This window comes from Ixodes scapularis, unplaced genomic scaffold (genome assembly GCF_016920785.2).
Source record: "Ixodes scapularis isolate PalLabHiFi unplaced genomic scaffold, ASM1692078v2 PGA_scaffold7__128_contigs__length_106722199, whole genome shotgun sequence".
NCBI classification, from domain to species: Eukaryota; Metazoa; Arthropoda; class Arachnida; order Ixodida; family Ixodidae; genus Ixodes; species Ixodes scapularis.
The window spans coordinates 16,557,117-16,570,716 of record NW_024609882.1 but is presented as its reverse complement, the minus strand read 5'-3'; the positions used below and the strand labels follow the sequence as shown (position 1 = coordinate 16,570,716).

General features: G+C 50.4%; 1 protein-coding gene across 1 annotated transcript; it reads right to left on the bottom strand.

Annotated features, from left to right (window-relative positions):
- Positions 1-9,433: 9,433 nt before the first annotated feature.
- Positions 9,434-12,570, bottom strand: LOC8038184 (chitin deacetylase 1). Its single transcript, XM_002399953.5, has 4 exons — positions 11,917-12,570; positions 11,613-11,858; positions 11,067-11,538; positions 9,434-10,875 (listed from the first exon to the last, which is right to left on the bottom strand). Exons 1-4 carry the CDS (start codon positions 11,966-11,968, stop codon positions 10,041-10,043), a joined length of 1,605 nt encoding a protein of 534 aa, XP_002399997.2. The 5' UTR covers positions 11,969-12,570; the 3' UTR covers positions 9,434-10,040.
- Between the last annotated feature and the right edge of the window lie 1,030 nt (positions 12,571-13,600).

The following is a 13,600-nucleotide window of genomic DNA, read 5'->3' as shown; positions in this document are numbered from 1 at the left end:
GAAAGATCAAAGGATTCGTGTACCAGATGAAGGTTGAGCTTGGTTCAGAAGGAGTTGTACCCCAGGCAGGGAGGGCTTCGATGGCTCTTAAAGAAAAAGTGAAGTGCGAACTTTAAGGAATGGAAAACGACGGTGTTCTCATGAAAGTCATAAAGCCGACAGGAGGGTCCAGTTTCATGGTAGTTGCTGCAAAATAAAAGCAAAGTGCGCCTCTGCACGGACCTGGTAGATTTGATTAAAGCTCTAAAAATAAAGCATTACCCAATGGCGACGATGAACAACATCCGGGCGAATCACGGGAGCGAGAGTGTTTTCAGCGCTCGACGCATCCTTGGGATTTTAGCAAATAGAGCTTTACGAAGAGAGTTCTAAGTTGTGCACCATGAGTGCGCCGTACGGAAGGTACGGTGCGCCCCAAACTTAACGTCGCCACGAGATGGTCCGGTTTCTGCACTTTTTGAGCTATTCCTGAATTTAGCGATTGAATTAGTTGGTGAATACTTGCGTCCTCGATGAAAACCCAACCAGGAGAAGGAATTCCAGTAGCTGCAGCGACCAATTTCCCTTTGAGTAGCATGCAATAGATTAACATTTGCGTAACCGAGTGGCGGCGTTAAGTTTGAGGGGCACTGTACATATTCAGACGAATTCCAATTAGAATAAGCACAGCCCCTGAAGTGTTTCAGCGTGTCATTAACGATGTTCTAGATTAACTCACCGGAACATTAGTCGTAATGACGTATATATTATTCTGGGCCCGGCAAGAGCATAATGAAAATCCCAAACATTTGCTCTAACGCTGTCGACAAATCAATCTCCCCCCCCCCCCCCTCCCCCCGACTCAACCCCCAAAGAACCAATTCGCCAAGATAGAAGTCCGCTACCTCGGAGAAGCGCTTACAGGGGGTGGCGTTGCTGTTGATCAAGAAATAATTTGAGATTTACCGGAGGTGAGAGAACCAAAAAACCACAATAAACTTGGAACCTTTCTTGGAATCGTGACGTATACCGGTCGAACTTTATACCACGACTTTCTAAGAGAGTGGCACCACTACGGGAACTGCTCAAGAAAGGGATAACATGGATATAGACGGAATAGCATCAAAGCAGCTTAAAAGACCTGCGAGACCTTTTGACAAAGACACTTGTACTCCCCTACTATACTTACGGAAAGACTATAACGTAGTCAGTCGACGCAAGCCTGTACGGCCTAGGGGCTGCCGTCACCCAAGAAGGAAGACCATTATAAAAGGTTTTATTGCGAAAGGCAAAGTTGTACAAAGGCGTACACGTATGTCATCGTCTCAAACACTTTAAGCAATCTCCATGTGCAAGCGTGAAACGGTGTCAAAATATAACATTTTAATATAATTTATCACGTTGTTACGAGCAACGGCACAAAGTCGTTCTTCTGAGTTGGTTTTGTTGTACAATGTTGTTTAATGTTTCGGAACATGACCGCATCAAGATGCTGCCCACTTGTGCGTGTGCTCGCGCAGGGTCTGCATTTCGAACCGCACCCTTCGCTTCACCTGCACCAAAAGTTGTAGCCCAGTAAGCCAGGTGAATTCAAACATTACTCACGGAATGTTCTCAGTGAGAACACGTGATACGTTTGTGATGGAGCAACTAATTATGATGATGACGACAACTTCATACGGGCACGCGATTGTTGAAGCTCGCCGTCATTAAATTGTACCTCGACCCGCATAGAGCCAACCCGCAACCTTGAGGACTGATGGCTGACTCGGGGAACTACCGCTTCGCCTAGTCGACCAGAACGATAAACGCCGTCACGGAAAACTTGCAGAGTTCAGCGGGTGAGACTCGTCCCGATGAGATTTTTTTTTTTTTTTTTTTTTTTTTTTTTATGACACGTGAAGTTTCAAGCCTGTGACTGGGTCAGCGGAACTCGTAATCCTTCTCACGCACACCGCCTTCGCGTTTTCCGTACCATGTCAAGTTCACGCACCGCTGCGCTTGCGTCTTGGCCCTCTTTTTACACAGGAAACCAAACTCGATCCTGCCTTTCTGTTTCCTTTTTTTGTCTATTTACCACTCGCAGAGTCATTAGACTAACCGAAGCCAAAAAACTGAATCGAAGGTTGGACGGGGATGTATATTTGACCAGCTGCGCCGTTGAAGACGAAAAATAAAAAGCCGTTGCCTTTCAGCACGATTAGGTAGGTTGTAGCGCGCCAATTTTACTGCAGGGACGAGCACGGCCAGACGGCTTGCAGGGGTTTTCTTGGCAACAGAAAACGACTACCCTTGGCGATGTCTCGCCTTGACTTGCCCTTGGATCAAAACGGCCGTGACACTTCGGCGAATGGGATATAGAAACTCTGTTGTTAATACAAAGCTGTGACGTCATCCGTTCAAGACGAGGCGCTGTCCCGCTGTCGCTGGAGGTCTGGCTGCCCTATAGCAGTCTTTGCATCCCGTGCACCTTGGTAACGACACTTTGTTGGATTTCTACAGCGAGGCCAGATGCAATCTGCTTTGCGAGCTCGGCCACAGCCCAAGCTGCGAGCATATATAAGCGGCAACAGATGTGACACTCCAAAAATGTGCGCCGCCGTCTCACCCTTTTACTGGGAAAGGTACCTTGGCATGGGGCTATCTACATTTATTACGAGCGTGCGAGTTGTGGCTCAATTCATAAAGCGCTGCGTCATTCATAACCCATAACCTTTCCAGGGCAAGGGTCAGCCACGACATGCCAACTTTCTGTGGAGTGTTGAAGGTGTGAAGCTTTCACCATAAGTCAAAACTCAGTAAAAGGCCAGAAGAAATACAAACATACACAGGCGCACACACTAAAAGCTCAAGATCACGGCCCATTCACTGTTCTTGGTTGGTTTAGTCGCAGTGTTGGAGGTAACGCGTTACTGGTAACGACGTTACTGGTAACGCGTTACATTTTTCGCTAACGCAGTAACGTACTCGTTAGTATTCTGAATCACTAACGAGTAAAGTATTTCCGTTACTTTTTTACGGTATCGGCTGTCAAATTTCGTTCCTCGTTACTCGTTACTTTTGACCAAAACTGGTGAAATCCTGCACCAGCTTATCGCTGCACGGAATCAGCATCCGTCACAGTAAAGTTAAAAAAACCCCAAAAAGCTCACTTCTCGAAGGCGAAAAAAACCTTCGGCTACCAACTAATTCCGTTCATCCTCCTTTTTTTTTTTTTTTTTTCATAGTGTCACCACCTACTAGGCTTGAACGAACGACTGCGTTACAGCCTCGTCCCCTCCCTCCTCTTTCCCCCTGTTTTGTGCAGCAGAAGTGGACAGCAGGGGGGGAGGGGGGGGGGGGGGGAAAGAGACGTGGAGAGACATCCGTTTACCACAGTGGACAACTAGTGGCGAAGCGATTTGCTCATTTCTCTAGTTTAAAAAAAAAAACAAAAAAAAAAACACCCTTCATGGAATATTTTTACGCTCGCTCTCCCCCTCGCTGCCTGAAAGTTCCTGACACACTTTTGCACACAGAAGAATCTTTCGCTTGATTAGTCTTTAATTCTCTAAAGTCATGATAAAAAAAATTTAAAAAAAATTTTAAACCTGGAAAGACAGCTTACAAACACAAAACCTTTTTTTTCCAGAAAAATGAAGAGCTACTGCTGGTAAGAGGCAGCAAGTGATTAAAGCCAGTGTGCTGGTAACCGGTGTCCTGTTTCAGATAGTGAAGTAAATCAGTCTCTGGTAATAGTATGAACCGGACTGTTACTAAAACCGGCGTTCAGATGAGGGGTGTTGGCTGGCTGGTTGTGTTCCAGCAGTCCTCGTTCGCATGCTGTAGTTTATAAAAGCCGATTGACTAACATCTCCGACTCATTCTGCGCGTGAGATGGGCATGAATAACGAGTCCGTCGCCATGGCCAGCAGGTCTGAATGAAATGTATCAACTAAAGGAGACAGAATCAGGTAATTTACAGTTTCAATGCCTAATCTGTATGCCGAAAATTAAGCTGCTTCGCGCATCAAAACACTATGAAACCACTCTGTAAATTTTTATCTTTATCCAAGCTTGTTAAGGAGGCTTATCGTACATCTCTACCAAACATATCTACTCGAACAGAAAAGTAACGTAAAAGTAACGTAAAAGTAACGTTCGTTATTTTTTTTAAAGTAACGGTAACGGTATATCGTTACGTTTGTAAACGAGTAACGTAGCTCGATAACGCGTTACTTTTTACCAAACTAACGAGTAACGCTATTTCGTTACTTTCTTTCGGTAACGGGCACAACACTGTTCAGTCGGTATAGCTAAAGTTCCTAGAAAGAGCTTCCTACAAGTAGTCCAGTAGCGACATTCTTTGAAACGAGGACTGCGTGACGGTACAGTTTTTAGGAAGCGAATGGCGGCGCACAGCAAAGGTTTGAACTGAATGCCGCCATTTTGTTCCAGCGGAATGTGCTTTGTCATTTGAATTGGTTGACATTTCTTGTAAAACAAGTATCAAAGGACTTTCGGTATAGCGCCTGTGTGGAGACAACGAACGCCGTGACGTCGTACTTTTGTCGCTTCTTGATTCGCCACAGTGGCTCGTAGCGCCGGCTGGCCTCTAGAGTGAAACGGAGTACCGGAATTGCGCTCCGTCATTTGATTCGAAGCTGTGTCCACACAGCCCTAATGTTTATGGTTGGGTTTTTGTCACTTTGAAACATTAATGCAGACATATGACAAGACAAAAAGAACCACCGGGTTTCAGCTGCCGTGATCGATCGCGTTAGTATAGAATGCGAAGTAAGGTCGGGATGATGCGACAGTGAAGCGACAGTTTTTCTGAACGACCCGTCATTGTCAGAACGGGCAGACGGCGAAAAGCGCACGCACCATCATGGTTTTCATCATGTTTCTGTACGGGTTCTATCTTCGCTGAATCAATCATATACCAAAAAAAAGGCATCGTGGCTTGCATTTTTGACGCTGCTTGATTGATGGCATTACGTCGGCTGCGTCTGGATTTAAGCTGAAATCTAAAATAATAACGAATACCTTGCAAGGACAGCGTAGCAGAAAGAGGTAATCTCTCACACTAACATCCCCTCATTATGCCTTTCTGCGACAGCATCTAGCTAGCTCACCGGTACAGAGATATGTGTTCTTGGTAGAGGGGCCACCGAAGTTCGAACCTGGTTTGAGCAAAATTCTGACTCCTTCATTGTTCAGTCATAGACTACTTTCACAGAGTGCAAATAAGACCCTAAATCTGTTGGAGAGGCTACGAATAACGCGGAAACGTTTTACTCGATCCTTTTCGAACGTAATTCAACGACACCTTCACATATTTTAGCAAATATTTATCGAACAGGGCATTGGAACTGTAGCGCTTGCAAATCAGTGGCATGTGAACATGTCCGCTCGACATATCTACATTTTTCATAGAACAGTGCGGAAACTAAGTTACCGGGTATGGGGCGCATTGTGTACTTCCGGTGCGAGACCAAAATTGGCAGTAGTCCCGGATTTTACGAGTTAGCAATGCAACCTCACGTCAATCCCGTGTCGCGCCGACACTGTCACGACGCGTACAAATCCTTCGATGTTATCTCTAAAATCGCGTTTTAAACTGTCCAGTTTTGATACGCATTTGTTAAGCTGAAATCGTGTTCAAGCACACAGACGTGACCTGACAACAAACGGGGCCATATATCGTGGTAAGGAACACCCCTCACCACTATAGCTCGGGAAAGCAAATATAGGCCAAGAAACAAGTCTGCAAAGGGTGCACCCAATCCAATTCCCAACGTTTCTCGCAGAGCACAACCAGCAGCTTGGCCGGCCCACCAGCCGACACCGCTTGCAGCGCCTCCGGTGGCTTGGAGTCCACCCCCCGCAGCGCCCCTGGTGGCTTGGAGTCCTCCTGCCGTGCACTGGAGTCCCCCTCCGGTGTCCTGGAACCACGTGCACCCGACGCACTGGATGCCTCCGCCGCCGCAACCCCAGCCCCAACCCGAGCCGCAGCGTCAGCCGCAGGAGGTTCAGTACGCTGTGCACTGCCCCTACGAGTTGTACGTCGCCGAACAACCGCACCCACACAAGCAGCGCTGGTGACGACCGATGGTCCAGGCTAGCGAATAAAACAAAATTTAACTTACGTGTCGCGACTGGTTTACGAGAACTGCGCGTTACTCTATTACGCACTGCGTAGGGACACACCCGAAAAGAACACACGCTATACCTCAATATCCTGCGTTACACGGAGGAAGCCAACCACGGAAAACAATAAAAGGATCCCACCGATTAACAAGGCTCATAATACGATTAGACCTGAAAAATGCGATGTGTGCAGGGGCAACGAACAAGCAAAACGCCGGCAGTGCACATCGCTTTTTTTTAGTTCTATTTTTAGTTTTTTTATTTGCTAAGATTCTTCTATTATACACGCTGATTGACTGCCTCCATGTAATGCAAGGAAGTAAACTCACGGACTTCTTTCGTTTTCAGATTGCATGAGCACGATGTTTTTTCACTTGCACATCTTCCCTGCGAAGGTCCCGGAGCAAAACCGTCTTTGCAGCCTCATCGATCGCTTAACTCGCTTCGTATATCGCAGTGTTTGGTCCTTCTCGCGCTTTACGAAAAAGTATACGTGCCGGATTAATATATATATATATATATATATATATATATATATATATATATATATATATATATTTTTTTTTTTTTTTTTTTTTTTTTTAGGGGGCATAACGCGAGAAGCACCAGCGACAACGAAGTGTATATATACGCATACCTTTCATGTTCGAAGTACACTACCCAAAGAATGTCCACAAACAACAATGGGGAGCCAATCACAGCGATCTACGGATACCATAATAAGAAAAACGCTCGTAGAGCACTGCAGAGGGCCAGTCAGAGCGACCCACGAATATCACAATCCAACAAGAATATATGCCCGAAAACTACTGCTAAGATCAAATCAGAGCGATTATAAGGGCACCACGTTAAAAAAATATGCCCGCATACCGCACAGAGAGCAAACCAGAGCAATCCCCTGATACCATGCCTCTTCAAAAATGTCCCAAAACCGCAACGGAGATCCATTCAGAAGTATCTGCGGGCACCATATTGCAAAAACTGCCTGTAAATCAGAACTATGGGCAGATCAAAAGAATGTACGGAAACCCCATTAAAAGAAAAAAAAAAAAAAAAAAAAAAAGAAATGTCCGCACACCACAACGAAGAGCCAATCTGAGCGATTTACGGATACCACCATTCGAAACAATTTCCTCAACCCACAACAGAGATTCAATCTACTCACTATACGAAAAGACGTAGAAGAAAAAAAAAAGTTTCGGCTTAAAATAGAAATCTACGATCTGACATCGTGTGTGACGTAACCATGTGATGACGTAATCCCGCTCGATCTCAGTGACCTCAATAAGTAGATTTAGCAGATCGTTCAAGTAACTCACATAACGATACTCGAGAACGACAACGTACGTGCTCAAAGGCGTCATCGTAGCATCGGGTATTGTTATCAGAGCTATCGGAACGGTCTACTACAACTCTCTGATGACGTCACAAACGGTACTGCAGACGCAATTCATCGCCCAGGTCTTATTTCTTGAAACGAGTCAGTGGCCATAGGTTAAAGATTTCTAGTGGAAAGTAACAAACTAAAAAAAAAAAAAAAAACTTTAAGGACGCGGTTTCGTTTCCGGCAGGTCACCGATACCATCTAAAAGACAAGGCACGCCATGCGTAGTCCTTGCCTTTTAGGTGGTATTGGTCCAGCACAGCCGAAGCGCGCGCTTCTATAAACTGCCCGAGGGGACGCGACCTCTTTAGCCGAGGCCCATCCCGTAACCGTGGACAGAGTCATCCACCAGGTAACGGCAACCTTCTGGAATGGCCCGAGAAACGGCACCCACCCCAAATTAAGAGAGAAACTTCCAGACAGCCACCGCAGTCAGCAGCGAGAGCGTCCCGTTGCTGCGGCGGCGGGCACCCAGCCAGGTCTCGGCGAACGTAACGGTCTGAAGATGGCTATCGGTCACAGCGTCGCGCCCTTTCCTCTCCCACCTGGACGCAACTGGCTCGCTGATCTTGCTCGCTCCTCTCCAGGCAGCAAAAGGAAGGGGGGGGGGGGGGGGCTGCTTCGATAGCGTTCTTACCGTCGTCGATTGCGTGAGAGCGCGAAAGAGAGAAGAACCGAGCGAAGTTACACCCTCATGCATTTTTCATCTGGTTCAACGCTTGGCGTTGCGTGCCTGATTACCGAAAAGGCGCCCGCGTTGAGGGAGGCACCATCTTGAATGCTTTGTGGGCTTCTGCATTCCAACCCCTGGTGTTGGTCACTGTACGCAGAGCACGCGTGGACACACCGGACATGCGCACTGCGGTCCAGCTAGTTTCTTACAAATTTTATTAACTTTTTTTTTTCTTGTTCGGTCGTCGCGGTTTGGTAACGGCCTGTGTCCGGCGCAAACTCTCTTTTTACGTGATGGCTCTCGTGTCTGGGAAGGAACTTGAGACTGATACGACGTCGGAAGGTTAACTGGAGGTCCAGAGGGCAATGAGGATGTTCTAGACGGACCGTGAAGGCCACAGTTCTGAGGCGTCTAGATTCGGGGGATGCCCGAAATCGTTCCACCGTGACATCACCACCTTCGTGAACATATACAGAAACAACGGTTCGTGACAAAGCTAACAGTGTAACGTCGAAGGAACATGTAACAGAGGATATCTACGATCTGTGCGCGCATTACGACCTGTTAGCACGACCCTGATGTTATGAACATTTCAATCTTATCTTCCTCCTTTCAACCAGTAATCAATGAGGATCACATGACGCAATTCAACGAGAAAAACTCAATGGCAGCCTTTATCGAGTAAGGTTGTTTCTTTTTGTAGCTCGTGGTTCGATCGGGTCGAGGTCACTTCGTTGGATCTCAGCCCAGTATAATATCACACGACTACTTAACGTACCTTATTTGTGCCATGAGTCTAACAGCGCCTGTAATTTCAAGAATGCGAGTCGCCGAAGTGCATTCCTCCTACTTACCTGGAACTCTTGGGGCAGATTACTCGAACCTGCTTAACCGTCTGGCAACTTGCTTATCTTTCTCCGTAATGTTCCCTCAAAGTACCAAGTATTTTTTCCTTACTACCTTTCATCACTTTTCTCATCTTCTCTTCGTAAATTTGTTTTTCGTTTAAATGAACTCACCAGTAGATTTGTTTTGCTTCCAATGAAACATTCTTGCTCAGCAAAAGTAGTTCATGCTTCGTTTCCGGGCAATTCACTCTGCTATACAACCCATGTATATGGTTTATTCTAATGGGTTGTCTCTCTTTACATTAACTCACAACAACACCCTCGACCCTTCCGAACTCTCTGTAATTGTCGAGGACTCGTCACAACGTGGCCTGTAAGTTTCGCTTGTTCTTGTTCAGGAAGCACTGAATCGAAGCATTTACACAAAGGCATTTCATTCAAGAAAGAAAATGAAATCAGGCATAATAGCAAAATTCGACATACAACTCTTCTAAAAACAAATAGACAGATACTCTGCGGCGCACGTTGAAGATTCGGAGCCGAAGGTTCTGGCCCGGAGTGGCGACGAAGAAAGCCGGTCGTCCAGATGGGACCCATGGAGCTTGCCGCGGCCAGGACTGACGCCGAGTCGTCCCACTGACAGAGAGGGAGGGGGTCTCGTCAGCCATACGGCGGCCGGAGTCACAGGGGCACGAGCGTTGGGGTGCCCTGGGGGCTTTTTGGGGATTTTATTGCGCTCATTCGGGGCTGCGAGAACGCGGTCGACCACAGCACTCGTCCCGCGGACGTGCAAGGAGTGCGGACCCTTCCGGCGGGGCTGAGCAGTCCCTGCGGATGGGCAGAAAGCGAGTCCGGAGGAAGCGAGCGCGGCCCGGTGGCATTCCGGCCGTTCGCCGGCAGCCCCCACGTGGTCGACGTCCTTGGGCATCGGTCCAGACGGCGAGGCCGGCGGACCGGTCTCCGGCGAGGGCACGTCTCGCCACGCGGGCGGCCGGCGTCGGGCCTCCAGGTGCGGCGGGGGCGTCTACTTGCGGAAGGCGAAGTAGTCCCCGGTGGGGTCCTCCAACCACGGGTAGTTCTGGGGACATTCGACACACGTGTGGAGCCGGATTGTCTCTCCGGGCAGCTCGCGCGTCGTCAGCGGGCAGGCGTTGGGCAGACTGCAGTAGGCTTGGCCCTTGACGTCACACTTCTCCTTCCAGGGTGCAAAGTCACGGATTGAGGACAGCTCGGTGGGCTGCTGCATCCATTGCAGCACCTGAGTCATGGTGACGAAGAACACGTCGTTCTTGTCCAGGGTCTCGTCGATCCACTGGATGAACGCGTCCAGGTACTCCGGGTTGAGCTTGAGCCAGCCCGCGTGGAAGTAAAGTCCCAGCGGCGCTCTGTTGGTCTTGTAATGCCTGTCCAGGTTGTGGTTGAGGAAGTTGTAGAACTGCTCTCCCGAAATGATATTGCTACAACTGTCGACCATAGCGCAGCCGGCGAGCTCCTCGTCGAAGCTAGGGTCGTCACGTCGATCTAACTCGTTCATCACCATTTCCCAGACGGCGTGGGAGCGGCTAGGACAGTTCTGTCCGTTGCCGTGGCACTTGTGCGGCATGCGGAAGTAGAGCGTGTACGGCCACAGTGGAGGGTTGCTCAGCGGCGCCGCGATGGTGGAGTCGTACAAGAAGGCCTGCTCCTCCATCATAAAGAACTGGCTGTTGCCGCCCACGCGCAAGTAGGGCGCACGCACGCCCACGATCGAGTTGTCGGTGATGTTGGCGAACCGCTCCATGATGAGCCTCACGCCAGCCATCTCCTTGGCCCAGACTTCGGAGTTGGCCTCGGACCAGTACTTCTCGACGTGCTTGTGCCTGCGTGACAAAGCGATTGCGTCATCCCCCAGCCCGTCGCCCACATCAAAGTAGTGTCACTCCTAAAGAAGAAAAAGCGGAAGCAGAGCAGTGTGGGCGAGAAGACGAGGCGTCAACCCTTTCCTGCCCGTAAGAATGCACAGCCCCCGCGAAGGGCGTCGGCAAGTGGTTGGGGGTGTAATGGCACTCACGTGATGGAATGGGCGGCCATCTCGTGGCCCCTGCGATGCAACTCCTGCACGGCCGAGTAGTTGGTGTACTTGTGGGACACGAAGAAGGTGGCCTTGATCTGGCAGCCGTTGGGGTTGTTGCGGCCCTCCTTGAAGATCTTCTCATAGATGTCGATGTTGTTGTTGTTGATGGCGTCGTCGAAAGTGATGGTGATCATCTGCGGCACCGTATTGGGTTCCAGGCGACCGGGGATCTGGGTGCCGTCGGCTGAACAGAAGCAATCCGGCAGCACACACTGGTTCTGGTCGCAGGGTGGGGCCCGGTTGGGGTCAGTGTCCACGGTGCAGGCGTTCTCGTCCGAGCCGTCGCTGCAGTCGGGATTGCCGTTACAGAACATCTCCTTGGCAATACAGTCGCCATTGCCGCAGGCCAGCTTGCCAGTCTCACAGATGGGTTCATCCGTTGCCAGGAGGGGGGCCACCAGACGGGGCTCTAGACAACGAGAGAGGAAAAGAAAGCACATTGTAGGATAGGAAGACCCAGTGGGGCACTGAGGGGACACTCACTCTCAAGCTGCTCGCAGTTCTTCACGTTGGCCTTCCAGTCACACGTCTGCTTGTCGATGTCGAAGGCGAGGCCGGACGGACAGCGCAGAGCCAAGAGGCCCTGCACCGAACACCTGACTACATCTCGGCAGTCCTCGTCGGCTGTGAGCCGGAAGTACTCGGACGGGGAACGGCCCTTGCACAGCTCCGCGTCGTTCTCGATGTCCGTTGAGATCTGCCGCTTGACCAGTGTACTGGACAGCGACCCTGCGAGCACACCAGGTCGGCCAAAGACCGCGAGGCCACGGGGACCCTCCCTGCCTACCGTGAGGTAGCAGCAGCAGCGACAGCAGGAGCGGTACAGCGCCAGTTCCCATGACGCCAGTAGAGAAGCCCGTGCCAGCGGGTAGGCCGGCCTTTTATAGGGCCTACTTGGCGGAGACCCCCTTTCCCGCCTTTCTGGGGCAGACCGCCATTGGCCGCACAAGCGCCCACGTCAGCCGACAAAGCCAACGGCCTCGCCGCCTCCCCCGCGGCGAGCCTCGGCGGAGAGGCACAGCGCCGGGGTCTGACGGGCCCCGTTGGGCCACGGTGCAGTGCAGTTCCGCCGTTTTCACGGGGCCCCGGATTGGGTTTTGCCGTGCGGGGCCACGCGCGCACTTCAAACATGGCCGCCCGCGTGCAATATGGCGGAGCATCGACGCCGGTGACGCTGCTATTTGTGTGCAGAACAGGTTCCATCGGCCTACGGGGAAATCCAGTTATGTAAGGTGAAAAGCCGCCGCAAGTAGGCCGAGAATCTGTGTCGCCCCGCTGCCCGTCGTCTTTGTCGGCTGTTCCGGGCGAAAGTGCCCTGCGCCGCCGCCGCCGCCGTTGCGCCCGCCCGGGGGACCGGTCCTGGCAGCCGCGGAGAGTTCATCCGAAAGGCTCGCTCGCGAGCCTCGCCCTTGAATCGACGACGCCCTATCTGGTTGTTGACTTTATGCAATCCAGTCTGGTGCGCGAAGTAGCCCCCCTCGTAATCCGATGCAAATCGCATGCCGAGGAAAGGGATCGCGCTTGAAGGCGACGCTGCGGGAATGCGCCGAGACTGTCAGCAGGACCACCAACGCACCGCTGAGGACTTGCACACTATTAACTCTCCAAGAATCAAAAAAAGAAAAAGAAAGACCAAATGTGGATCAGTAGGCTGAGCAGACAATATGGGGGGACTGGTAACGCGGCGGAGATGGGAGACTGCCAAGGTCAAGTGAGAGCGACGATCTGCCTGCTGTGGCCCCGTCCTTCGATGCACGCAAGAGCGGCCAGACGGGCGCCATTACGCCTATTACCATAAGAACATGCAGGCGCTGCGTGTAAACTTGGGACCAGTTGATTTATGGTAAATAAGGGAGGAAGTGAGATAAGCAACACCAGGGACGAGAAGTGGAAAGATCGTGAACACACGAAGCAGTCGTCGGGAGCGAGCGCCATCTGGGAACGGGTACGATGATACAATGGTGGCGATTTGATCTGCAAGTCGTCTGCCACATCGTTTGTGTGTTAACTTCCGGCATTCCAGTCGAGACGAGACCGCCTAGTCGCGGAAAGGCTCAACAGGTCACTTATAGATACTCCTCGCTTGACTCTCCGCCCGCCGTGCCTCACACAAGAATGCTTCACTGTCAGGACAAATAGCAGAAAATTCAGGTGACAGCGGTTGCTTTAAATTAGCTGGGACGTTTTTAGCAATATTCGTATCGGGAGCCCGAAACCAACCAAACCAGTCTTCAGAAATCACTATAATTAACCTTGTAAATCACGGAATCAATCCTGCTGAACAGGCGATCGTCCAGGTAGCAGCGTGATCGACGTTCGCAAGAAGCAGTTCGGGCCGTAAGGATGTCTCTCGCGTGACAAAAGCTGACGTCACTTGTCAGCTGTGCGTATACATTTTCTGACCGGACGTAGGCGTACAATGTCATTTCGTTTTCAGCGTACAGCCTTTGAGATCAGGCGCAATATCGGTT